Source organism: Macaca fascicularis, chromosome 15 (assembly GCF_037993035.2).
Source record: "Macaca fascicularis isolate 582-1 chromosome 15, T2T-MFA8v1.1".
Lineage (NCBI taxonomy): Eukaryota > Metazoa > Chordata > Mammalia > Primates > Cercopithecidae > Macaca > Macaca fascicularis.
In genome coordinates this window covers 81633004-81659049 of record NC_088389.1, presented here as the reverse complement: position 1 = coordinate 81659049, position 26046 = coordinate 81633004, and the positions used below count along the sequence as shown (strand labels likewise).

The window sequence follows — 26046 nt, the reverse complement described above, 5'->3', positions numbered from 1 at the left end:
AGATGGGAAAAAAGCAGGGCAGAAAAGCTGGAAATTCGAAAAATAAGAGCGCATCTCCCCCGGCAAAGGAGCGCAGCTCATCGCCAGCAACGGATCAAAGCTGGACGGAGAATGACTTTGACGAGATGAGAGAAGAAGGCTTCAGTCCATCAAACTTCTCAGAGCTAAAGGGGGAATTAGGTACCCAGCGCAAAGAAACTAAAAATCTTGAAAAAAAAGTGGAAGAATTGATGACTAGAGTAATTAATGCAGAGAAGGTCATAAACGAAATGAAAGAGATGAAAACCATGACACGAGAAATACGTGACAAATGCACAAGCTTCAGTAACCGACTCGATCAACTGGCAGAAAGAGTATCAGCGATTGAGGATCAAATGAATGAAATGAAGCGAGAAGAGAAACCGAAAGAAAAAAGAAGAAAAAGAAATGAACAAAGCCTGCAAGAAGTATGAGATTATGTAAAAAGACCAAATCTACGTCTGATTGGGGTGCCTGAAAGTGAGGGGGAAGATGGAACCAAGTTGGAAAACACTCTTCAGGATATCATCCAGGAGAACTTCCCCAACCTAGTAGGGCAGGCCAACATTCAAACCCAGGAAATACAGAGAACGCCACAAAGATACTCCTCGAGAAGAGCAACTCCAAGACACATAATTGCCAGATTCACCAAAGTTGAAATGAAGGAAAAAATGTTAAGGGCAGCCAGAGAGAAAGGTCGGGTTACCCACAAAGGGAAGCCCATCAGACTAACAGCAGATCTCTCGGCAGAAACTCTACAAGCCAGAAGAGAGTGGGGGCCAATATTCAACATTCTTAAAGAAAAGAATTTTAAACCCAGAATTTCATATCCAGCCAAACTAAGTTTCATAAGTGAAGGAGAAATAAAATCCTTTACAGATAAGCAAATGCTTAGAGATTTTGTCACCACTAGGCCTGCCTTACAAGAGACCCTGAAGGAAGCACTAAACATGGAAAGGAACAACCGGTACCAGCCATTGCAAAAACATGCCAAAATATAAAGACCATCGAGGCTAGGAAGAAACTGCATCAACTAACGAGCAAAATAACCAGTTAATATCATAATGGCAGGATCAAGTTCACACATAACAATCTTAACCTTAAATGTAAATGGACTAAATGCTCCAATTAAAAGACATAGACTGGCAAACTGGATAAAGAGTCAAGACCCATCAGTCTGCTGTATTCAGGAGACCCATCTCACACGCAGAGACATACATAGGCTCAAAATAAAGGGATGGAGGAAGATTTACCAAGCAAATGGAGAACAAAAAAAAGCAGGGGTTGCAATACTAGTCTCTGATAAAACAGACTTTAAACCATCAAAGATCAAAAGAGACAAAGAAGGCCATTACATAATGGTAAAGGGATCAATTCAACAGGAAGAGCTAACTATCCTAAATATATATGCACCCAATACAGGAGCACCCAGATTCATAAAGCAAGTCCTTAGAGACTTACAAAGAGACTTAGACTCCCATACAATAATAATGGGAGACTTCAACACTCCACAGTCAACATTAGACAGATCAACGAGACAGAAAGTTAACAAGGATATCCAGGAATTGAACTCATCTCTGCAGCAAGCAGACCTAATAGACATCTATAGAACTCTCCACCCCAAATCAACAGAATATACATTCTTCTCAGCACCACATCGTACTTACTCCAAAATCGACCACGTAAGTGGAAGTAAAGCACTCCTCAGCAAATGTACAAGAACAGAAATTATAACAAACTGTCTCTCAGACCACAGTGCAATCAAAGTAGAACTCAGGACTAAGAAACTCAATCAAAACCGCTCAACTACATGGAAACTGAACAACCTGCTCCTGAATGACTACTGGGTACATAACGAAATGAAGGCAGAAATAAAGATGTTCTTTGAAACCAATGAGAACAAAGATACAACATACCAGAATCTCTGGGACACATTTAAAGCAGTGTGTAGAGGGAAATTTATAGTACTAAATGCCCACAAGAGAAAGCAGGAAAGATCTAAAATTGACACTCTAACATCGCAATTAAAAGAACTAGAGAAGCAAGAGCAAACACATTCGAAAGCTAGCAGAAGGCAAGAAATAACTAAGATCAGAGCAGAACTGAAGGAGATAGAGACACAAAAAACCCTCCAAAAAATCAATGAATCCAGGAGTTGGTTTTTTGAAAAGATCAACAAAATTGACAGACCACTAGCAAGACTAATAAAGAAGAAAAGAGAGAAGAATCAAATCGACGCAATTAAAAATGATAAAGGGGATATCACCACCGACCCCACAGAAATACAAACTACCATCAGAGAATACTATAAACACCTCTACGCAAATAAACTGGAAAATCTAGAAGAAATGGATAATTTCCTGGACACTTACACTCTTCCAAGACTAAACCAGGAAGAAGTTGAATCCCTGAATAGACCAATAGCAGGCTCTGAAATTGAGGCAATAATTAATAGCCTACCAACCAAAAAAAGTCCAGGACCAGATGGATTCACAGCTGAATTCTACCAGAGGTACAAGGAGGAGTTGGTACCATCCTTCTGAAACTATTCCAATCAATAGAAAAAGAGGGAATCCTCCCTAACTCATTTTACGAGGCCCACATCATCCTGATACCAAAGCCTGGCAGAGACACAACAAAAAAAGAGAATTTTAGACCAATATCCCTGATGAACATCGATGCAAAAATCCTCAATAAAATACTGGCAAACCGGATTCAGCAACACATCAAAAAGCTTATCCACCATGATCAAGTGGGCTTCATCCCTGGGATGCAAGGCTGGTTCAACATTCGCAAATCAATAAACATAATCCAGCATATAAACAGAACCAAAGACAAGAACCACATGATTATCTCAATAGATGCAGAAAAGGCTTTTGACAAAATTTAACAGCCCTTCATGCTAAAAACGCTCAATAAATTCGGTATTGATGGAACGTACCTCAAAATAATAAGAGCTATTTATGACAAACCCACAGCCAATATCATACTAAATGGGCAAAAACTGGAAGCATTCCCTTTGAAAACTGGCACAAGACAGGGATGCCCTCTCTCACCACTCCTATTCAACATAGTGTTGGAAGTTCTGGCTAGGGCAATCAGGCAAGAGAAAGAAATCAAGGGTATTCAATTAGGAAAAGAAGAAGTCAAATTGTCCCTGTTTGCAGATGACATGATTGTATATTTAGAAAACCCCATTGTCTCAGCCCAAAATCTCCTTAAGCTGATAAGCAACTTCAGCAAAGTCTCAGGATACAAAATTAATGTGCAAAAATCACAAGCATTCTTATACACCAGTAACAGACAAACAGAGAGCCAAATCATGAAGGAACTTCCATTCACAATTGTTTCAAAGAGAATAAAATACCTAGGAATCCAACTTACAAGGGATGTAAAGGACCTCTTCAAGGAGAACTACAAACCACTGCTCAGTGAAATAAAAGAGGACACAAACAAATGGAAGAACATACCATGCTCATGGATAGGAAGAATCAATATCGTGAAAATGGCCATACTGCCCAAGGTTATTTATAGATTCAATGCCATCCCCATCAAGCTACCAATGAGTTTCTTCACAGAATTGGAAAAAACTGCTTTAAAGTTCATATGGAACCAAAAAAGAGCCTGCATCTCCAAGACAATCCTAAGTCAAAAGAACAAAGCTGGAGGCATCACGCTACCTGACTTCAAACTATACTACAAGGCTACAGTAACCAAAACAGCATGGTACTGGTACCAAAACAGACATATAGACCAACGGAACAGAACAGAGTCCTCAGAAATAATACCACACATCTACAGCCATCTGATCTTTGACAAACCTGAGAGAAACAAGAAATGGGGAAAGGATTCCCTATTTAATAAATGGTGCTGGGAAAATTGGCTAGCCATAAGTAGAAAGCTGAAACTGGATCCTTTCCTTACTCCTTATATGAAAATTAATTCAAGATGGATTAGAGACTTAAATGTTAGACCTAATACCATAAAAATCCTAGAGGAAAACCTAGGTAGTACCATTCAGGACATAGGCATGGGAAAAGACTTCATGTCTAAAACACCAAAAGCAACGGCAGCAAAAGCCAAAATTGACAAATGGGATCTCATTAAACTAAAGAGCTTCTGCACAGCAAAAGAAACTACCATCAGAGTGAACAGGCAACCTACAGAATGGGAGAAAATTTTTGCAATCTACTCATCTGACAAAGGGCTAATATCCAGAACCTACAAAGAACTCTAACAAATTTACAAGAAAAAAACAAACAACCCCATCAAAAAGTGGGCAAAGGATATGAACAGACATTTCTCAAAAGAAGACATTCATACAGCCAACAGACACATGAAAAAATGCTCATCATCACTGGCCATCAGAGAAATGCAAATCAAAACCACAATGAGATACCATCTCACACCAGTTAGAATGGCGATCATTAAAAAGTCAGGAAACAACAGGTGCTGGAGAGGATGTGGAGAAATAGGAACACTTTTACACTGTTGGTGGGATTGTAAACTAGTTCAACCATTATGGAAAACAGTATGGCAATTCCTCAAGGATCTAGAACTCGATGTACCATATGACCCAGCCATCCCATTACTGGGTATATACCCAAAGGATTATAAATTATGCTGCTATAAAGACACATGCACACGTATGTTTATTGCAGCACTATTCACAATAGCAAAGACTTGGAATCAACCCAAATGTCTATCAGTGACAGATTGGATTAAGAAAATGTGGCACATATACACCATGGAATACTATGCAGCCATCAAAAAGGATGAGTTTGCGTCCTTTGTAGGGACATGGATGCAGCTGGAAACCATCATTCTTAGCAAACTATCACAAGAACAGAAAACCAAACACCGCATGTTCTCACTCATAGGTGGGAACTGAACAATGAGATCACTTGGACTCGGGAAGGGGAACATCACACACCGGGGCCTATCATGGGGAGGGGGGAGGGGAGAGGGATTGCATTGGGAGTTATACCTGATGGAAACAACTAGTTGATGGGTGCTGACGAGTTGACGGGTGCAGCACACCAACATGGCACAAGTATACATATGTAACAAACCTGCACGTTATGCACATGTACCCTAGAACTTAAAGTATAATAATAATAAATAAATTAAAAAAAAAAAAAAAGAAAACTCAATTGTAGAAAATTAGAATGGTAAAAGGGAATAAAGACAAGATGATTTTTAGATTTTATTGACATGTTTTTATTGGTGTGTTTATTAAGATTTTATTGATATGTTTATCAAGGATATATGTGTTATATCCTTGATATACTGTGTTCAAAGATTTAATTTCATAGTAAATGAGAGATTATCTTATTTTTTTTTCTGTTTTTAGAGTTAAAGTTTACATGTTTGATAAGGAGACTGTTTCTATAAGGTTATGTTATATTCTCTCACCACTGGGACCACCTCCCTCCTGCTCCTTTCCACTCGAAAGCACATGGGTTACACAGCTGCTATAGGGTTGTACACTGTCCCATGTGTATTAAGCCAACACAGCCTACAAAGGGGTTGCACTTTGGAGCATGGTAGTAGCGTGGCTGTTTGGAGACCCCAGAAGTGTAGCTGCCAGAATTATGCCATCTGGTAGCAATGCTGCCAGGCAGTTCCACCTAGGGCATAAATATATTTTTGCTGAGCAGTTTTCCTGTTGCAACAGCTATGAATGCCTAGGCAGGGATGTGGATGGATGGTCATGGGAACTAAATGAAAGGTGTTTAATTGGAACCACTCTAATGTTCAAGGTGAGAGTACTTGCAATAAAGCGTGAAGAAACATTCAAACTTTTACAATAGATGCTGGAAGCTTAACCAAATAGTCTTTTAACTTTTTAAAATATTTTAAAATTAAATAATTGTGAGATTATAGTAAGGAATAATTACTTAAAAAAATTAATTTTTATACACGTGGCAGAAGGTGGTACAGAAACATAGCTTTTGTTTTTAAGGTAAAATAATTATGATCACCTTTATTTGGTGAGAGTTTATTTCTGTTATCTTAAAAATTCCCAGAACATTGAATATAACTCAACATTCCATGGAGAAGAAAGTATTATGCAGCTTGCATGTGTGCATATCTGCATATCGGAGCACGAAATATTGACATGATAATTGTAGTCAAGCCTGAGTGAACAGTGGCCTGTGGGAATTCAGCTGGTGTTGTACCAACTGGATGGCTGCTCAGGACACAGTTTGAAATGCAAGGTGCAAGTTAGCACTTTATTCAGCACAGGCAGGCATCATTTAAAAATCCTTGGGGGCAACCCTGGTGATGTGCAGATGTTAAAACAGTCTGTTCCGAAGTGCTGATATTTTCCAACACTGGAAGAAACTTCTAGATTCTGGGTGAAAAATATTTGCACAATTATAAAAGGCATAAAATACACAATCTTTTCCAACTCTTTTATGTTGTTTTACATAGTAAATATTGAATATATGCAGAAATATGTGGACAAGTAGTTAAAAGAGACAAAATATAAGAAAATCAGGAAATAGTCACTTAATTTCTAACTATAAAACAGAAAAAGGTTTTGTTTTGAGTTTCAGCTTTGTATATTTAGAAATGGCGTTGAATGAGTGTCTGATTATGTATAGAGTATCTCATCTTATTTAGTAATATATTTAATATAAACAGATGTGTTCTATTGAATTGTTGCTTCTTTGTTTAAAGAGTTCATCCGTACTCCATAATTTACAGATTCAGACTCACATCTTAGCCTGATGATCTTCTGCACTGTAGTCTGATTGAATAAGAAAAAAAATGTCAATCATTTGTCATTTGCCGACTTCTCCAGCGCAAGTTTTGGCTTTCAAATATAATTTTAAACATGTATTTTATACTGGAAATTAAAATACTTCTAAATTCTGGATTATACAATAAAAACTCAGTTTTCTATAAAAGCAAAGTAGTTATATTAACTATACTTGAGCCTTTAAAACATTTTATATCAAAGTTTTTATATGAATTAGGATCTGTTGAATTATTTTTATTTCACAAAAGAAAGTTTTCTTTTTTTAAATAGTTTCTTTTACTGTGGAGTAAAATGTGTTTGTACAATATTTTTGCAACCTCTTTTTCAAGTTTTATTATTGGTATATTGTTTATAGATGCCATTCCAATAATTCACTATGCATATTCATAATAAGAAAATACTTATAAAATAGTTCATGAATAAATGGATAAATAATTTGATGATGGCATAACTTTGATTTCTCTAAACTTCTATTATTAAGGCTTACTTTTTAGAATCTTAGTGTTTACTAGAAATTGGGAATTGTTTAAATTGCAAGCCATTGATAGGTATAAAATCTGCATTTTAATAGATTATCTACTCAAATGAAAGAAAATGTTAGTCCAATAAATAGCTTTATTTTGTGCATTATTTATATCTGTAAATAAAAAAACCAACTTCAGTAAGTTTTGCCTTTTTATTTTGTTTATAAATTCAGACCAATATCACTACCTCATTTATAGTTAAATGTTTTTTTAGACTCTAATATTTCATTTTGACATCTCATTAAAAGTGGGCTCAAACCCAGAAAATATGATCCTGTTGTAGTGTATAATATATGGCATGGTCTATAACATAATAAAATTTTGTTTCTTAATGATTTAAAATAATTTCTCAGATTTTTGAGTTTAGAAAAATGGCAGAAAGTTAGCGTGGTAATTCATGTGGCTAAGTACAGCATTGTTAAATGTTTAAATGGGAAGTACTCTTGGGAAAAATGATTGGTGCTTAAAACTTGTACAGATTTGACAGCCTCTCTTCACTTCATTTTTCATCCTAAAGAAGTCTGCAGATATTCTTCGCTCACATCATTATTGCACATCAGTGGTTCTAATTAGCTAAACAGGAGTTTGTCTCAGTCATTGATCATCATCAGCTCTGGCAGTGTCTTTTTTTTTTTTTAAGGAACCTTTTTTTTTAATGTCTTGTAAGTACATAGAAGTACACGTATTAATTGAATTGACCAGATTGGTTGGTGACATAAACTTGAAACAATATTTAAAAATCTTATTTTTTCAAGTAGAAAATATTGTATTCCTGTTACAGGCCATTTTATCTTGGGAGCATTTTCCTGTTATGAAAATGTTAGACATCTCTTACCACCAGGAGGAGCTGCTAGACAAATTGCCATATTTTGAGTTGTGGTTATCTTTCAGTTTCAAAAGTATAACATATTAGTCAATTTTGAAGGTTTTTAGTTATATAGCATTCAGGTATATTTTTTGAAGTTTTTATTTTATATGACACTTTATGACCCATTTTTCAATATTATGACATTCAGATTAATCTATTGAGAAGTGTGTTATTGTTATTTTGGTGGCTCTCACACTTTAGTGTGCATCAGAATTGCTTGGGATATTGTGTCTTAGTCAGTTCTGGCTGCTGAAACAGAATCCTGGGTGGCTTAAATAACAAACATTTATCCTCATGGTTCCAGGGGCTGGGAAGTACAAAATTAAAGTGCCAGCCAATGTGGTTTCTGGTGAGGGCTCTTTGCAGATGGCTGCCTTTTTGTTGTATCCTCAATGACAGAGAGAGATCCTCTCTCTAGTGTTCCCTCTCATTAAGGTGCTACTCCCATTCATGAAGGAGTAATCCTCATGACCCTAAGTGCCTTTCACAGGCCCTACCTCCAAATACTGTCACATTGGTTATTAGGGCCTCAGTGTATGAATTTTGAGGAGACACAAACCTTCAGTCCACAGCACCTTGTTAAACACAGATTGCTGGGCCCCCACTCTTAGAGTTATTGATTCAATGCATCTGGATTGGACTGAAGAACATGCTTTTCTAACCTAGGTGATGATGATGCCAGTGCTCTGGCAACCTAACCACTAGACTGTGAGTATGTGTACATACTGTGTCATAGGAGATAATTAGCCTAGTATCAAGCTCATTTGGAAACTGTATTAATGCTTTTGTTTGGATTTGGTGGCACATAATCTAGTATTATCCATATCTCATTTAAAAGGACCACCAGAATTTATTTGGATACTAGTGGGGATCTTAAGCTTATTATAGAAGAGGGGATTATAAAGACTTAACCGCACAGTTTTTTTTTAAACATTTAAGTTTAGGGGTACATGTGCAGGTTTGTAATATAGTTAAATGTTTTTTAGGTAAACTTTAAAGGTAAACTTGTGTCATGGGAGTTTGTTTTACAAATTATCTTATCACCCAGATATTAAGCCTAGTACCCATTAGTTATTTTTCCTGATCTTCTACCTTTTCCCACCCTCCACTCTCTGATAGGACCCATTGTGTGTTGTTCCGCTCTGTGTGGCCATGTGTTCTCATCATTTAGCTCCCTCTTATAGGCAAGAACATGTTGCACATGCAGTATTTGGTTTTCTCTACCTGCATTAGTTTTCTGAGGGTAATTACCCTCAGCTTCATCCGTGTCCCTGCAAAGGACATGAACTTGTTCTTTTTTATGGCTTTGTAGTATTCCATGGTGTATATGTACCACATTTTCTTTATCCAGTCCATCATTGATGGCCATTTATGTTGATTCCATGTCTTTGCTATTGTAAATAGTGCTGCAGTGAATATATGGGTGCATATATCTTTATATGGAATGATTTATATTCCTTTGTAACCCTATAAATTAAACTAATTCCTGGACAGTTAAAAATAGATTCATGGTATATCCAGAAAAGAACTTACAGAGGAAGTATCTGACTGTAGTTAATGCTTTGACTTTCATGATCTAGGTCATCTTTGTCCCTGGGTAAACCCTATCATGCCCTACCTTTTGGGATCTGCTTATTTTCCTCCTAATGTATATACTTCTAATAGATTTAGTATTCTTTTGCAGTACTTCTGATTTTATAATGGGAGGTTAAACATTCAAGTGGTAATTTGAGATAATATATTAGTGACAAATTATAGGTAAAGTGCATATATTTTTAACATAAAATAGTTGTCTAAATTAATAAAAACACTAAAATATAAAATGGCACATACATTGACAGGCAATGCCAAAACATAAAATAAAAAGGGGCAGAAGTTCATCAATTTCTGAAAGTATAGTATATTTTATTATTAATATAAGAAACAAAAGAAGGCCTAGTTGTACACAGTGGATTGCAATTATGTATTAAATGTGCTATTAATGTATGGTAAGTAGAAAACAGAATAATCAAGATAAAGTACAAATGGTAAAAATAAATCATCATGATATACGTGTTTGCAAAATTTCCAATGTGGTTTATTCCAATTGTCCACCCTTTGTGTGCCTACATCCAAAAGGCTAAACTTGTCTTGAGAAAGACCCTGAACCATGATGACAATGATCTTGTATAAATTTATGACCACTAATTTTAAGTGGTCCTCAGTACTGCCTGGTCATCATCCTATTTTTTCCTGGCCCACTTACTATCTCAGCATCCCATAATGTTTTGTTTCCTCTCTTATCAACTTCCAACACTTCTTTTCCCATTCTTACTTTCAGCTGTTGGATACCTTTGCTTTCATATACCATTGAGAAAGTGGAAACTCTTAGAAGGGAGCTTGTTATTCCTTCCATAACTGTATCTACCAACATATCTGAATCTGTTCTCATATTCTCTCTTTTTATTTCTTTGGAAGAACTGTTTATATTTACCAAAGGCCAAACAAACCATATGTACGCTTCAAGCCTCAGAGGTGTTGGACTGCAGTTCTCTTTTCTCTCCTGCATCATCAGTGTCTCTCACTGCCCTGGATCGTTCCTGTTAGCATACACACAGGCTGTCTTCTTTCCCATGTTAAAAAACAAAAACACAAAACTCTTGTGATCTCATATTTCCCTTGAACTATTTTGCCATTTCTCTGCTCCTTTCTGTGCAAAATTCCCCTGAAGAGTACTTTTCAGTATTTCTATGTTTTTCTTTCTCACTTGAACTCACCCTAAGTAGGCTTCGTAATCACCATCCTCCTAAAATAGTTCTCATCAAGATATCACTACTGACCTTAATTGATATGGTTAGGCTCTGTGTCCCCACCCAAATCTCATCTTCAGTTGTAGTCCCATAATTCCCAATGTGTTATGGAAAGGACCTAGTGGGTGACAATTTGAACCATGGGGGTGGTTTCCCCCATACTGTTCTCGTGGTAGTGAATATAATGGTATATGAAAGCAAGGCCTTGAGATCTGATGGTTTTATCAGGGGTTTCTGCTTTTGCATCTTCCTCATTTTCTCTTGGCGCTCCATGTGTAAGAAGTACCTTTCACCTTCCGCCATGATTCTGAGGCCTCCCCAGCCATGTTGAACTGTAAGTCCAGTTAAACCTCTTCTTCCCAGTCTCGGATATGTCTTTATCAGCAGTGAAAACAGACCAATACGTTAATATTGCTAAATCCAGCAGTCATTCCTCAGTCTTTACCTTCTTTAGTGTGTTGGCAGCATTTGATGTACTTGATCATTTCTTTCTACTAAATTCTGTTCACTTAGCTCTTTCTCTTGATTCTCCCCTTAAATTACTGGCTTATCCTTCTTAGTATCATGTGATGTTTTTTCCTTATTTTACTAATCTATAAATGTTGAAATGCTCCAGGACTCAATCCTCGTACTTCTTTATGCAAAATCACTGCCTAGGCGAACCTGTCTATGGTCTTAAAAATACCATAAGTAGTCTGCCTTATCCATGGGGGATATATTCCAAGCCTCCCAGTGGATACCTGAAACCATGGATAGCACTGAATCCTATGTACACTATGTTTTATCCTACACAGTAATAGACAGGTAGTGTTTATAGCATGGATACTTCCGACAAAGAGATGATTCACGTCCTACGTGAGTTGGGAGTTGCATGGTGCAAGTTTTTTCATGTATTTAAAATAGCACTGCAATTTAACGCTTATGGATTGTTTATTTCTTGAACTTCTGATTTAATATTTTTGGATCACAGTTGACTGCTGGTAACTGAAGCCATGGAAAGTGAAACTGAGGGTAAGGGGGAACTACTGTATTTGGATGACTCCTAAAGTTGTATCTCCAGCCTTAACTTTTTTACTGATTCCAGACTTTTTAATCCAACTGCCTACTTCTCTTGGATGTTGATTAGGCATCTCAAACTTAGTATGTCCACATTTGAAATCCTTGTGTCCACCAAACTTCTTCTCTGTGTCTCAGATAATGTCTACTCCATTCTTCCAGTTGTGTAGGCAAAAGCTTTGGAGACATTCCTGACTTTTCTATCAAGAAATCCTGTTAGCTCTATCTTTAAAATGTCCAAAATTTAATCACTTCCCAATACCACTGCATCTGCCTATCTTGTACAATTCACCTTTCTTTTTTACCTGGCTGTTTCATGTGCTTTCTCACTTGTCTTTTTGCTTTCTCCCTTGACCCTTAATGTCTGTCCTCAACCCACCAGCCACTGATACTTTTAGAATGTTACATGTTATTTTTCTGCTCATTGCTTTCCCATTTCACTTCAGATCCAAATTTCACAGGGCCTAGAAGGCCATATATTATTGTATCCCCAGTGATTTCTCTGTTCTTAGCTACCATTTCCTTATCCACTTTACTATAAATGTATGTACTTCTGTGCTGTTCTTTGAATATACCAATTGCCCTTGCTCTTGTGTCTTTGCTCTTGCTACTAGTTCCGTGACTTGACTTGGAAAACTCTTCCCTGGGGTCTTCATGACTCTTCCTTCCTTCCTTTAGATCTCTCCTCAAATATAATATTACCTTTAAGGAGAGTTATTTGTTAACTGTCCTATGTAAAATAACAACCTTTGTTTCTCTCCCGACTTCTCTAGGACTGGGCATTCCTTTCTTTGTTACCCTAATTTATTGTCCTTATTATACTGATAGCAATTTGACATAGTATGTATTATTTATCTTCATTATCTATGTACTAAAATGTTAATTCCATGAAGGCAGCAACTTGGTTTATTTTGTTTCCTCCAATATCTCTAGTCCCTAGTCCAAAGGCTATCATGTAATAAATGCGCAGTAAATACTTGAATGAATGATAGATTAATGTGTTAGATGTGGCTTTCTTTTATGTATTCTGCTAGGTATTCCTTCAATCTGAGAACTTTATTTAATTCTAAAATATTCTCAGCAGTTACCTCCTGAAATACTGCTTTATTTTTCATCCCATAGTTATTACTTGTGGAATGTTTTAGGCATATGTTAGAGTTTCCCAAAGAAACTTATGTCTCAACTGTGTTTTCATGTTTTTAATCTCACTATTTTCCTGTGTAGTGTTCTGGATGAATCCCTTATTACTATCCCTCATTTCACTAATCTCTTTTTGTGTCTAGTTTTGAGCTTAGTCCATTTAGTTGTTTTTTACTTCAGTGATTATAATTTTTTATCTTCAAGATTTTAATCGCTTCTTTACATCTACCTGATCATGTTTCAGCTCTCATCTTTACTTTTAACATTAGTTATTCTTTTGTCTTTATGGACCTTTAACTTACTTATTTTAGTCTTTTTCATTGTAGTTGATTATTTTTATTTTTACTAGAGGATTGCATCTTTTGACTTGAACTTAGTATGTCAGTGTATATGGGTTCATGTATTTTGAATTTTTTTGTTTGGGGTCATATCTGAAGAGGGAAGGTTGCTGTTATTGTTACTGTTTACTTCCTCCTCTTTCTCCACCACCAGGTGCTTATCTAATGCCTATCTTTTTTTTCTAGAAATTTTATAGTTGCCTTTACATTGTCAATCTCACCCAAGTCTCTTTCCTGAAATAGGTTTTATAGAGGTTTTGCTATACCTAGCCTCAGCTGCAGGGTGTTCTGGCTCAAGTCTTGAATGGGGAGCTACGTCTATAAACTTTTGCCTTTCTAGACTCTAATATAAGCCTTGGTTCTAGGCAAGGATGGGTGGAAGCTTTTTTCCAGCTTCACTTCATGAGTTAGCATTCCAGTCCCACACAATGAGCCTGGTTGTGCTTCTGCATACTGGGTAAGGCACTCTTATTCCCTATTAACTCCAGAAGTCAAGCTCCTTTCCACCTCAGCCTGCATCTGAATCTGGGGGACAGCAAACAGTAGCTTCATCCCCATTTATAGTTTTCTATTTTTGTTTAATTTGTGATTCTCAGAGATACAAATTTGTCTGTTTAATTTTTTATGTTTTTCTATGAATACCCTATATTTTATTTGTGGCCTTTTCAAAGAATGTAAGTCAGTGTCCAATAAATTTCCCCTTATTTATGGTATAAATTGACTGGTGTCAGCCTGATTATACAGTCTCTTCAGACCTTTGTTCCTTCCTTTCCCTTTTCCTCCTTTTCCTTTGTAAAGCTGTATTTGTTTAAAAGCTATATTTGTTTTAGAATATAGTCATTCTTTACAAGTATTGTGATTTTCTGTTTCCCAGAGAACTATGCTTTGAGTGTACAACTACCATTTAGTTTAGTTAATAGTAGTCTCAGAGACTAGAAATGTATAGGAAGGTGTCAGAAATAAAAAAATTCTAGTTATAGGATATCAACTATAAGTAAATCTCTGTCAATCTCTCTTTTGAGACTCTTACTTAAAAAATGGTAAATTTTATCCTTAATATAATTGTGTATGTGAAAGCTTAAATTAATAAGAACATGTTTACTTAATTTTAATTATTTTCAAAGCAATGACATTATGGTAATTGCAATCAAGGTTAAACCATATTTTGTGTAATTTTTATCATATATCTAAATCTGGAAATGAAACTGTTCTTTTAGTATGAAGTTGTCTTAGTTTTCAGCAGTTGTGAGTTGCTGTCACTTGCCATATGGTTTCTGATTAATTCTGAAAGAGCTGTCAACTCAAGATAATTTAATTTTCTATATTTTAAAGTGATGTTAATATTTGGGATATGAAAATTTACAGTATTAGCTACAAATTATGACTAATAAACTCTATATATTTTTGTATCTAGAGAAAAACAGAAATCTGAAGGTAAAGACAGAAAAGTTCTAGAAATTCTGCAAGTCAAGGATGCCAGAATACAAGAATTTGAACAGGTTGGTGTTATAATAAAAATATTTAAAATCACTATACTTGTTTTGGGTAGTAGATCATTAAAATTATTTTTGTTTTGCAATAGTGTTTATTGAGAATATTAGGGTCCTTATTATGTTAAAGCATTAGTATTTTGAAGTCACTAGTAAGATTATTCTTCATTATTAATACTTTGCTTGACCCTTTTGTTTTCTGAATTAATAGGCTGTAACTTTTTATATAATGTTACAGTTTTATAATAGTATCTAGTTGTTATTATTTGTTTTGTTGAATTTTGCCATTATTAGCAGTTATCATTTACTTCTGAAGCTTGTAAATTTTCAGATGACTTTATTTGTAGAAAAGATAAAAATTGAGATCGTATTATTTACACTTAAAACTTGTATTTTTGTATTAATACTATATTAGGCTATTCTTCCACTGTTATAAGTAAATACCTGAGACTGGGTAATTAATAAGAAAGAGGTTTCATTGGCTTATGGTTCTGCAGACAGTACAGGACGCACAGGAACATCTGCTTCTTGGGAGGCCTCAAGGAGCTTTACTCATGTCAGAAGGCAAAGCATGTGACACTTCACATGGTTATAGCAGGAGCAAGAGAGAGAGAGACAGGGCATGGTGAGGGAGGCGCCACACACTTTTAAACAAGAGCTCGTGAAAACTCACTCGCTATGCAAAATCAGCACCAAGCCATGAGGGATTTACCCTCATGACCCAAATACCTCTCATCAGCCCCCACTTTCAGCTTTGGGGATTACAATTCAATGTGAGATTTGGGCAGGGACAAATATTCACACTATATCAAGTACAGTCCTATCTTTTATGTATAATCAGTACATTATACAATTACATATATTTATATTTATATGTAATATGTAAAATTATGTGTGATTGTATAATCAGTATGTAATCACTCAAAAGTGTATGTGGTCATGCTTTCTGGAGCAATTTTCAAGATATAAACATCTCAAAAAAGAAGTGAAAAATTTATTTTAAGAGTGGCTAATATCATTATATAATATTTAAATTCATTTTGTACTCAAGCTCATTATGGAGCAAATAAACTATAATTTTTCTTGGGAGGTACCTTTTTGGCAACTATGCTCTTTTGACTTTTGAATTTATTTTCCTTTCTAACCAATTAAAGGTTCATGAGAACTTTGATCTAGGATCAGTTGTTGTTATAAAGTTGTTTCATGAAAAAAGTAAAAGTTCCATTCCCTACATTTCTGTCAGTTCTTTCTAAAAAGGAATATTGATTCCAATATAACATACAAATCTGAAATTTATACCTTTTCCACAGTTGAGTTTTTCCTATAGAAAATGTCATAATTGGTACTATAATGATAAAATGTTAAGAATAACATTTTAGTAAATTTGTTCTGGAAAGAAACAGTTGTGTTTACCACCCAAGTATCAAACAATATTAAAATATACTCTAAAATAGGTAAATGTTGTCATGTGCCTGGTATATTCATTGGATTAGGCTAAGCTGCTTAACAAGTACAGCCTTATGACCCAGACATGGTAAACATCATTTGTATTCATATTTTACTGGAAAAAAATTTGGCTACCCCAAGATTCAGGTGATTTGAGAAAATGTAGATACAAGTGTAGCAGGCTTTTCCTCAATTATACCTCTCTTCTGTTAGAGAAGGAAAATGGGTTTTGGCAAAATGGGTCTTTTTAATATCCTTAGGCATTAAGTTTGCAGAGCTTTAATGAATGCTGTTTGGTTTACCAGCTTTGGATAACCATAGCATACCCTTAGAAAACATTGCCTTTTGTAAGTGAAAATATATTTCCCCCTTTTCTTTGCTAAATTCTTTGTCTACTTCTGCATCCTTGAGTAGAGATTATTTCATTATTTATCTTTTGAGTGGAATCACATAGCTTATATATAACATACTAAACTCTCATAAGAGAAATCATTTACTTTGTAGGGACCCAAATTTCTTAGGATTAATCATTTCATTTTTGTGCAATGATGGTTATAACTTTGTACAAGGTATATTTTCTTTTAGGTTCAACAAAATATTGTATTAAATGTATATATTATCCTGTGATGGTGTTGTAGAATATTCGGAGTTACATTTCTTGCCTTTAATGCTTTTTAAATATCTTTGATGATTAGGTGAGGATAGAAGTAAGGTGGAAATTGCCATATTCTCCTACACTGCTTTGTAGTTTCTATGAGGGCAGAGTCTATTTCTCTCTCATCCACTCTTTAGTCTCATACAGATGACTGTATACCCAGCAAGTAATTATTAATAGTTATTTCATAGTCAGGTCCACTGACATGGACTTGAATTATTAGGTTGGCAGGAATGAAAGGCATGTAAATGGAACCATAAGGACTTCATAGTAATTTTGAAAATGACTCTTAGGTTTTAGGCTTGGAGAAACCAGGAGAACAGTGGCATTATTATCAAAAAGAGGGTTATTTTCAGGAAGTATATATTGTTTTGAAGGTAAGGTTTTGAGCTTCTTGTAGAAAGTTCATGTTTTAGATGCTGATAGGAATTCCATTTAGAGATATTTAGCAAACTGTTAGAAGCACGAATCTGATACTTGGGAGAGAGTTTTGACCTGGAGTTATGGGTATTTAATGGTTTAGTTAGAGGGAAGACTTTAAGCAGTGAAAATTTTGAGAACAAGATATTTACTGATTTTTTAATGAGGAAGGAAAAATTGTAGTAAAAAAGACTAAAAGACTTTAGAGAAGTAAGGAGGAAGTACAATGCAGTATCTCATGAATTGAGAGAAGAGAGTTGCAAGAAGCAAAACGTTGTCATTGTAAAATGCTACAAAAAATGGAATGAGTTTTTGAAAAAGACATTACATTTAGCAGTCATGAAGTTTTAAAATGAATTTTAGAAAGCAATATAAGGGGGATGGCATATGACATTTTAAGAGATCATTGAACTCTGACAAAGTAATGGAAAGGAATGAAGAAATGTGACATTATGGGGTGTGGAGATAGAGGGATTGGTTGATTGTTTTATTTTATTATTATTTTTAATTTTATTATTATTATTATTATTATTATTATTATTATGCTTTAAGTTCTAGGGTACATGTGCATAACGTGCAGGTTTGTTACATTACTGTTTTATTTTAAGTAATAGCTCACGCAATCGTGGGCTGGCAAGTAACTCTGCAGGGCAGTCCATCAGAATGGAGACCTAGGGAAGACTTTATGTTACATTACAAATCCTAAGGTAGTCTGGAGGTAGAATTTCTTCCTGCTCTGGGGATCATAGTATTTTCTTGAGGCCTTCAACTGATTGGATGAGGCCAGCCCACATTATGAAGGGTAATCTGCTTTTCTCAAAATCCCATTAATTTAAATGTTAACCACATCTAAAGAATACTTTCACAATAATATCTAGACTGGTGTTAGGTAAGAATGTGTGTACCATGGGTAGTATAGCCAAATTGACATATAAAATTAACCAAATGGGTAAAAACAGCTGGGGTAAATAGATTTTATGTTTATCTGGCTAGAGATTAGGCTGTCTCCACTGTTCGCTGTGGTATGAGTTAGAGATAAAACTCTGGTATCCATGTCTTTTTTGAAGTTTTGTAGATACCTTATAAATATCCTTGATATGCATAATTCGATTTTCTTAAAAAGAAAACCTTTAAACAAATTAAATTCAATGGAGTTTAATTGAGATGAAAAAAAATTCATGAATTGGGTAACACTCAGGTGTTTCACTTTGAGGTGGGTAACACTCAAAGTGGTTCAGAGAGCTCTGCTCCCCAATGTGGGCTGGGACTATGTATAGCCAGACAGTGGAAGTGACACACAGAAATAGCCAGATTGGTTACAGTTTGGTGTTTGCCTTATTTGGACATGTTTTGGCAATTTGCCCTTGTGATTGGCTCAATGCTTGGCTGCTGTGATTGGCTGAGACTTGGCTACTGTACAAAAATATACTCTCAAGTAGGGTTGTGTTTACATATTGTTAGGTTACAGTTAGCTACCTACAGAGGCAATTTAATTTAATAGTTGCTATTTAAAACTGCTGTTTTTGGTCAAACCTATTAATTATACAATAGCCCCATTGACGTGGTGGTGGGGTGTTGGGGGAGGAGAGGAAGCTGTCTGTAGTGTTATGTTTGGGTTTCAATCTTTTGGTGAGCTGTGCTTCTGAATTGTGACCTTCAAAAGTGCTTCTTAGTTTTTTGTTTGTTTCCCCACTCCCCTTATCCCCTTAGGAGAGACAGGAAGGCTAGAAGGTGCTTGAGTTGGGTATTTCCCTTCTCCAAGTTGGTTAGTTAGGCTCAGGTAAAACCCCATGAGTCTGGGCTCTGGTAAAATAGTTTTTCTCGATGGCAGGCCTTGGTAAGAAGAAAAGAATACTCTGAGTATTTAAAGATGGTTACTTTCTCCCTCCACATACTGGAAACAGGAAGGAATTATTGTCTGATCTTCCCTGTGGCAACATGACAGGGATCCAGTAGGTTACACTTATGAAAATGTGTCACCTCTTACTGTTTTATGATTCCTCTGAGTGCTGTTTGTCCCCTTCCCCTGCCCAAAACTGGGCCATCCTTGAGTTTTAAACTCTCAGACTTGTCCATATTGATCTTCTAATAATTCATTAATTACAGAATAAGTTTTTCCACCCTGGTGCTGGCTCCTGTGAAAGATTTTTCTCCTGGGCATCTGTTCCATTAAGTTGTTATTCTCTCTGTTTGCCTGTCTCTTCAGTTTTGGGGACGTTGGTTTGGTGGATAGTCTCAATTCTCTGATGGATCTGGAAAGAGTTGTTGATTTTCAGTTTGTTCAGCTTTTTTGCTTATTGTGTAAATGAGAAAGACGACTGTCAAGTTCCTTACATGCTGGACTGGAAACCAGAAGCCCCCTCCATTGAATTGTTGTTCCACTGAAAAATATTAAATAGCTCCTAATTTTCAAGATTTATAGCTATGAGATAGAATAAGAATTAGAATGACAAATCCTTTAGCTTATTTAAATCTTACTTCTATCTAGTGAAATTACTAGAAAGTTACACACACAGATTTTTTTTTTCCACTGGTTGCAGAAAAACTTTTGTAGAGTACAATCTAATAATTATTAGTATAAAGAATTGCCATTTTTTTGGGTAAGACTATGTTTTAGCTTTGTCACTGTTATAAAATTATGTAATACATTTCCCTTTTAGTATTGTGCTTTGATAGCATGACTTATGATAACCTAGTATATTGTATTTAATTAGATGATAATTGCTTTTTAACATTATATTTCCTTTTTTCCTTACCTTCCAGGAGGCTCAGAAGTTTTATTTCTTAATTTCAATTACTTTTATCCCTTCCTTTTTCTCCACTTATCATTGTTTTAGTTATTGTGGTTTAATTACTGCTTTGTTTGTTTTTTGTTAAAAGTTTCATGTCCATTTTGAAAATAGGTTAGTATAAATAATAAATTAACTATGCTCAAGTATTGCCTAATAGAGTTTGGGCCTTATGCACCTTCCCCACCCCCGACACATTTTTATCCCTGCTTCATACTCACTATTATTTTCTTGTTACTCTGTAGACTTCTCTTGACCATTATTTGAATTATTCATTTCATGGCTTATCTGTAATAAATATTTGTTCCAGACATTCTCTCTCTTGTCACCCCTTAATGCTTTATGGTTCCTCTGAATTCTGTTTGCTATTTTAATATTAACTCAAGCCAGACTATTAAGAATTTACCTGCCTCTATTCAGAAAGTTTTGTTGAAAAATATTAATAAAGCTTAATTTTAAAATGAACTTTAACTGTATATATCTGTGCTTTCATTATTTAGATTATCGAGGGTATATTTTATTAGGATAATATGTTGATTTATACGAACTTTTACACTTTCAGAGTTTACAGTGCTCTTGTATTGGGAGAAAATCTTTTATTACTTTAATGATTTTGTGATATAAGAAACTATATTATGCAATGTAATATTAAACTATCGGAATATGATAGTTTTGGTTAAGCAATTTTTTAATCTTATTATGCTTTTTAATTTACAGATTGAGTCTGTTTGTCCTTTTGAATTACTATTATAAGTTCACTCAAATGTCAAAATCTAAATTATTAAATAATTCTCATGAAAGGATTCTCTGTTGGTATCATTTATATTGTCAGTGCCTGTTAAGTTTAGTTCACTGTAATGGGAAATATGTCAGTTGGTCAGTGTTCTTCCTAGAGTTTAAGTAATTTCCAGAATAGATAAGATAGGCTCAAATTTTGTCATTTTTTTCTTCAAAGGATAGGCTTATGGGTATTTTACAGACAGTTTTAATGCTTATATTATTGAATTTATTATTTAGTGTCAATCTCATCTGTAAACAGTTAACAGTCCAATTTGGGAGATATTATGAGTAGAAAGATTATTAGCAACACTAGGTAGTTTGTTATGTGTCAAATGTATAATAACACAAAAATTTAGAAATGGCAAGAATTACAAAATACTGGGATAGTAAGGGATGCTTTTATTGAGGAGGTGATAGTTGAGTCTCAAAGGAGCATAAGACTTGGCTGAGAGTAGAAAAAGTGATTGTAAATTGTGGATGAGCCATTTTTATGCATCTATTTTTATCTTATTTGATTGATGTCAGGCACATTTTGATACAGCCTAATAATTAAAATAGAACAGAAAAGTTAAAAACTGAGATGCCATTTGTACTTATTGGATTTAAAAAAATTTCCAACCCTGAGAGTTAAGTGTTGGTGGGGAGGTAGAGTAATGAAAACTCCTGAAATGCGAATAGTCTTTGACTTAGCAATTTCACCTCTAAGTGGATATAATCCAGAGAAGTGTTCTTCAAACTTTTGTTAGTATTATCCCTGAAGTACATTTTACTTCATGACCCATTATACACACACAAAATAAAAGTTTCACATAATAATAGTTATTTTTAGTACATATAATTAAGGTAAACATATGAAAATTTTTATATCAAATGTGAATTTACTAATATTTAAATACAAGAAAAATCTTAAATATGATAAAAGTTTAGAAAATAATTTATGAAGCATGTCTGTTTTGTAAGTTTATTCCTATAACTGTAGTTTCATTGCTAATAATATGTGCCTATTACCTTGATATTTTCTATTGTATTATAATGCGTTTAAAAAATACCAATTATTGTAACTAAATCGATTTAATGATCCATTACTAGATTGTAATCTGTAGTTTGAAAAACACTGCTTGGGAGAAATTCTTGGTCATGAATATTTGGAGTCATGCTTAAGAGTGTTCATAACAGTATTCTTTGTATACCCCTTTACACACTGATAATAGATGGATAAATAGAGCATAGTTATCTGATGGATTAATAATATCTGATGGATTAATTACATCAAGGTAATTGATCTACAGTTACATTCATTATTATGAATAAATTTGGGAACATATGTTGAGCAAAAATAGCAAGCTACATAATATGCATAATAAGATTTAAGTTCAGAAGTAAGCAAAACTATACAGCATATTAAATAGGGACATATATCTGTCTTTGAACTATAAAGAAAAGCAAGGCAAAGATAAGAATCAGGGTTTCAAGATAATGCTTACCCTTGGAGGGAATAGGAAGTACTAGAGGATAAAGGGTCATACATGAGATATCAAAGATAATGGTACAGTTGTGTTTCCTAGCTGAATGTTGGTACGTACAGGGCCGCTCCTTTTACTTTTTTTTTTAAAAAAATTCTTTACACATTTATCACAGATTATTTTTGTATGTATTCAGTATCTAAATTATGTTTTACCTATAAATATAATAAAATCAATAATTAATATTACACTTTTAAAAATTAGAGTATTGGGGTTGGGCACAGTGGCTCACACCTGTAATCTCAGCAGGGCCGAGCTGGGAAGATTGCTTGAGTCCAGGAGTTTGAGTAACATAGTGAGACTTCATTTCTATGAAGAAAATTAAAAATTAGCTGGGTTGGTGGCACATACCTATGGTCCTAGCTGCTTGGGAAGCTGAGATGGGAGGATCCCTTGAGTCCAGGAGTTCGAGGCTGCAGTGAGCCATGATTGTGCCACCGCACTCCAGAGTGGGTGACAGGACAGAGCGAGACCCTGTCTCTTAAAAAATTAAATAAATAAAATAGAATATTGAATATATTTTCACTTTATTTCTAAAAATCCACTTTTCATCATAATCCTGGATCTTCCTCTCATTTTCAGTTTATTCCCAAGTCCTTTGGAGACAGTTTGATAAGGAGGAAATATGAGAGTATAAAGGAATCAGCATCAGTGATAGATCAGAAATGGAATAAAGGTCAACTGAGCGTATTACGTAAAAAAAAAGTGTTTCTGTCTTGATGTCTCTCTTTCTTGGTTGATAGACAGAAGGTGTTATTGAGTCTTACTTGGAGGCTTCCAGTAATTGTGTCAGGCTAGATAGTATGTGTTTAATAAATATTAGTTGAAAGAATGGATGGATTGATAAAAGTTGAAGAAGTTTAGGAAAGAGTATCAGGATATGGATTCCATTTTTAGCAAGTTAGTTTGAGGTAGTAGACAATCCAAAGGGAGGGGTCTTGTATAGCTGGAAATATGAGATTGGTGATTGGGAAGGTGAGGGCTGGAATATAGATTAGATAGTCTTTCAGACAGAGGTAAGATTAGCAGCCAAGAGAGGCGCTACATTTTCTGAGAGAAAAGATGTCCAGAGAAACAAGGGAAGCTAAAAATTGAGTCATGGGTACATCCACCTCGTAGGTGTAATTTAGGTATCTCACATGTGAGAAGAATGTTTGGTTAAAAATTATGGCAGCCTTAACATTCTAAATATTCTGGCTACAGAGCAAGATATTATTAGTACTAAAACAAACTTGCCATTTAAAAATTTTTAAAGTGATTTATGCTTTTACAAAATCAATAGTTTTTCAGAAAAGTTCCTTCTAAATGACATTCAAATAAAAGAATGAGGAATTACGTTAGCTATAAATATATTTTCTTTAATTAGAATGGTTTGTAAAATCTTGTTTTTCTCCTATTACACACCTAAATTCTGAAAGTTTGCTTTCTGAGTGTGGTTTAATATTTAGTGTCCAGTTTTTATGTGTTCTTCAACATAAATAGGCCCTGTACTTGCACATTTTAGTTAAAAATTCATGGACATGTTTCAGGAGATGAGAATTTTGGTGACAGACATTATTATGAAAGCTAATTAATCATAACATTAGCAAATCAAAATATAAAACCTTTGAAATAAAATATTTTTTCTTAGAAATAAAAGCTCACCAGTAATTTAAATTTTTTCCACAGAGAGAATCAGTACTGAAACAGGAAATAAATGACCTTGTAAAACGGAAAATTGCAGTAGATGAAGAAAATGCTTTCTTAAGGAAAGAATTCAGTGAGTTGGAGAAGAAATTTAAAGATAAAAGTCAAGAAATTAAGGTGTGTTGACTTGTACATAGTTTTGTGGGACTGTTGCTTTGAAGTTCTGCTTTAAGCTTTGTTAGCCTTTGTGGCACAGAAAGTGACAGGTTTGGAGGAAAAATTGCCTTAGGCCCTCCTGTACCATACAGTTTTCTCACATGCAAAAACTCTGATAAGGATGCTTTAAAGCTAGAACTCCAAGCTTTATAACTTTTAGATAAATAGTTAATGATGGAAATGGAGCTAAGAAAGTAGGAGTGTGAATATGTGGCTTCTTGTAATTAGATTCTGATGGGACTGGCATTATTAATTGATAAAACCCAGGTCTGGGAGGATATATCTGTATGGGTCTCAAAAATAGCTGGGGACAGCATCAAAGGCAGCTTGATCAATTAATGGGCTCTTTGCAAATGTGTACTCATCAAAGCTGTCATCCAGTGAAAAAATATGACCCATCCACCTGCATGAAAAGAGGCCAATAAAAGTACACAGGTGACCTTGGCTATCAAATATAGGAGAAGCTTCTGTGAGGGTAAAACTGCACAGTTTGTATTTGCTGATTAATTCTCACCATTTTTGGGGTTTTTGTTTTGTTTATTTGCCCTTGTGGTTCTGTTCTACAGGACACTAAAGAGTGTGTACAGAACAAAGAAGAGCAAAATAGACTAATTATAAAAAATCTGGAGGAGGAAAACAATAAATTAAGTACCCGCTGCACTGACCTGCTAAATGACCTGGAGAAACTGAGGAAGCAGGAAGCACATTGGAGAAAAGAAAAATATAGCACTGATGCAAAAATAAAGGTATACAATAGGAATTGAATCCATACTCCTCTTTTGGATCTAACTTTTTCTAGGAAGTTTAATACATGTTATTTTCTTTAAATAACAAGCTATATATTCATATCCTCCAGTGGGGACTAGCATTAATTTATATTCTTTCACTTAAGACCCACAGCTTTTTAAAAATTGATGTTGCAAAGCAGGAAACTGACTTCAAATGGTTATCCTAAAATGTAATCATTAAAAAATAAAGGCTATTGCATTTTGAAATAAAATGTGTTTTCAAATAACATATTTAGAATCATGGATTTTAACTTTTTCACTTAAGGCTTAAGCTTACAAAGATAGCTAGAATTTATTGCAATATGGTTTTTAAGACTATTTTCTAGATCCTTTAAAATATAAAGTATAAAAAATACTAAACTGTTAAACAATACAAATATGTGGTTCTACGGTGGTGCTTTCTTTGACTTTAAAGGAAAGGGCCTTATTTGTGGGAAATTTTTATTTTTATTTTTATAGAAGATAAAAGTTACAATCAATCATTATATTCTTATACCCTTTTAAAAGGCTAATCAAGTGAGGCAGTGGTTTCTTACATTTTTTTATGAGTATTTTTCAAAATAATACTTTTTTATGGCATTCTCTTGGTCTTTAGAGGTTTTTGCTAATTTCTTTTCTTATTAAATTGCATGTTTTTTTTTTAACTATAGATTTTGTTGAAAAGGCCAGATCCAGATTATAGTGCTAGTAAATATGGTGGTCTCTCAATGTGTATACCCCTAAAAAGAACACACACACACACACACACACACACACACACACACACACACAGAGCTATTCAATAGTTATAAGCAGCTGACCATATGTGTCT

At 34.7% G+C, this 26046-nt stretch overlaps 1 protein-coding gene across 14 annotated transcripts in view; it reads left to right on the top strand.

Moving 5' to 3' along the window:
* Positions 1 to 26046, top strand: part of CNTLN (centlein) — a 369520-nt gene that overhangs the window by 77710 nt on the left and 265764 nt on the right. For 12 of the 14 annotated variants that reach the window (XR_012424673.1, XR_012424675.1, XR_012424672.1 and 9 more), the window contains exons 3-5: positions 14917 to 15001; positions 24274 to 24408; positions 25014 to 25193. Coding sequence is in view for 9 of the 14 variants with exons in the window: in XM_074017427.1 (XP_073873528.1) it covers positions 14917 to 15001; positions 24274 to 24408; positions 25014 to 25193 (400 nt within the window). In the remaining 5 variants the exon portion in view is untranslated. The remainder of the gene's footprint in view (positions 1 to 14916; positions 15002 to 24273; positions 24409 to 25013; positions 25194 to 26046) is intronic. The other 2 variants (XM_074017428.1, XM_065530484.2) reach the window with 1 other exon arrangement.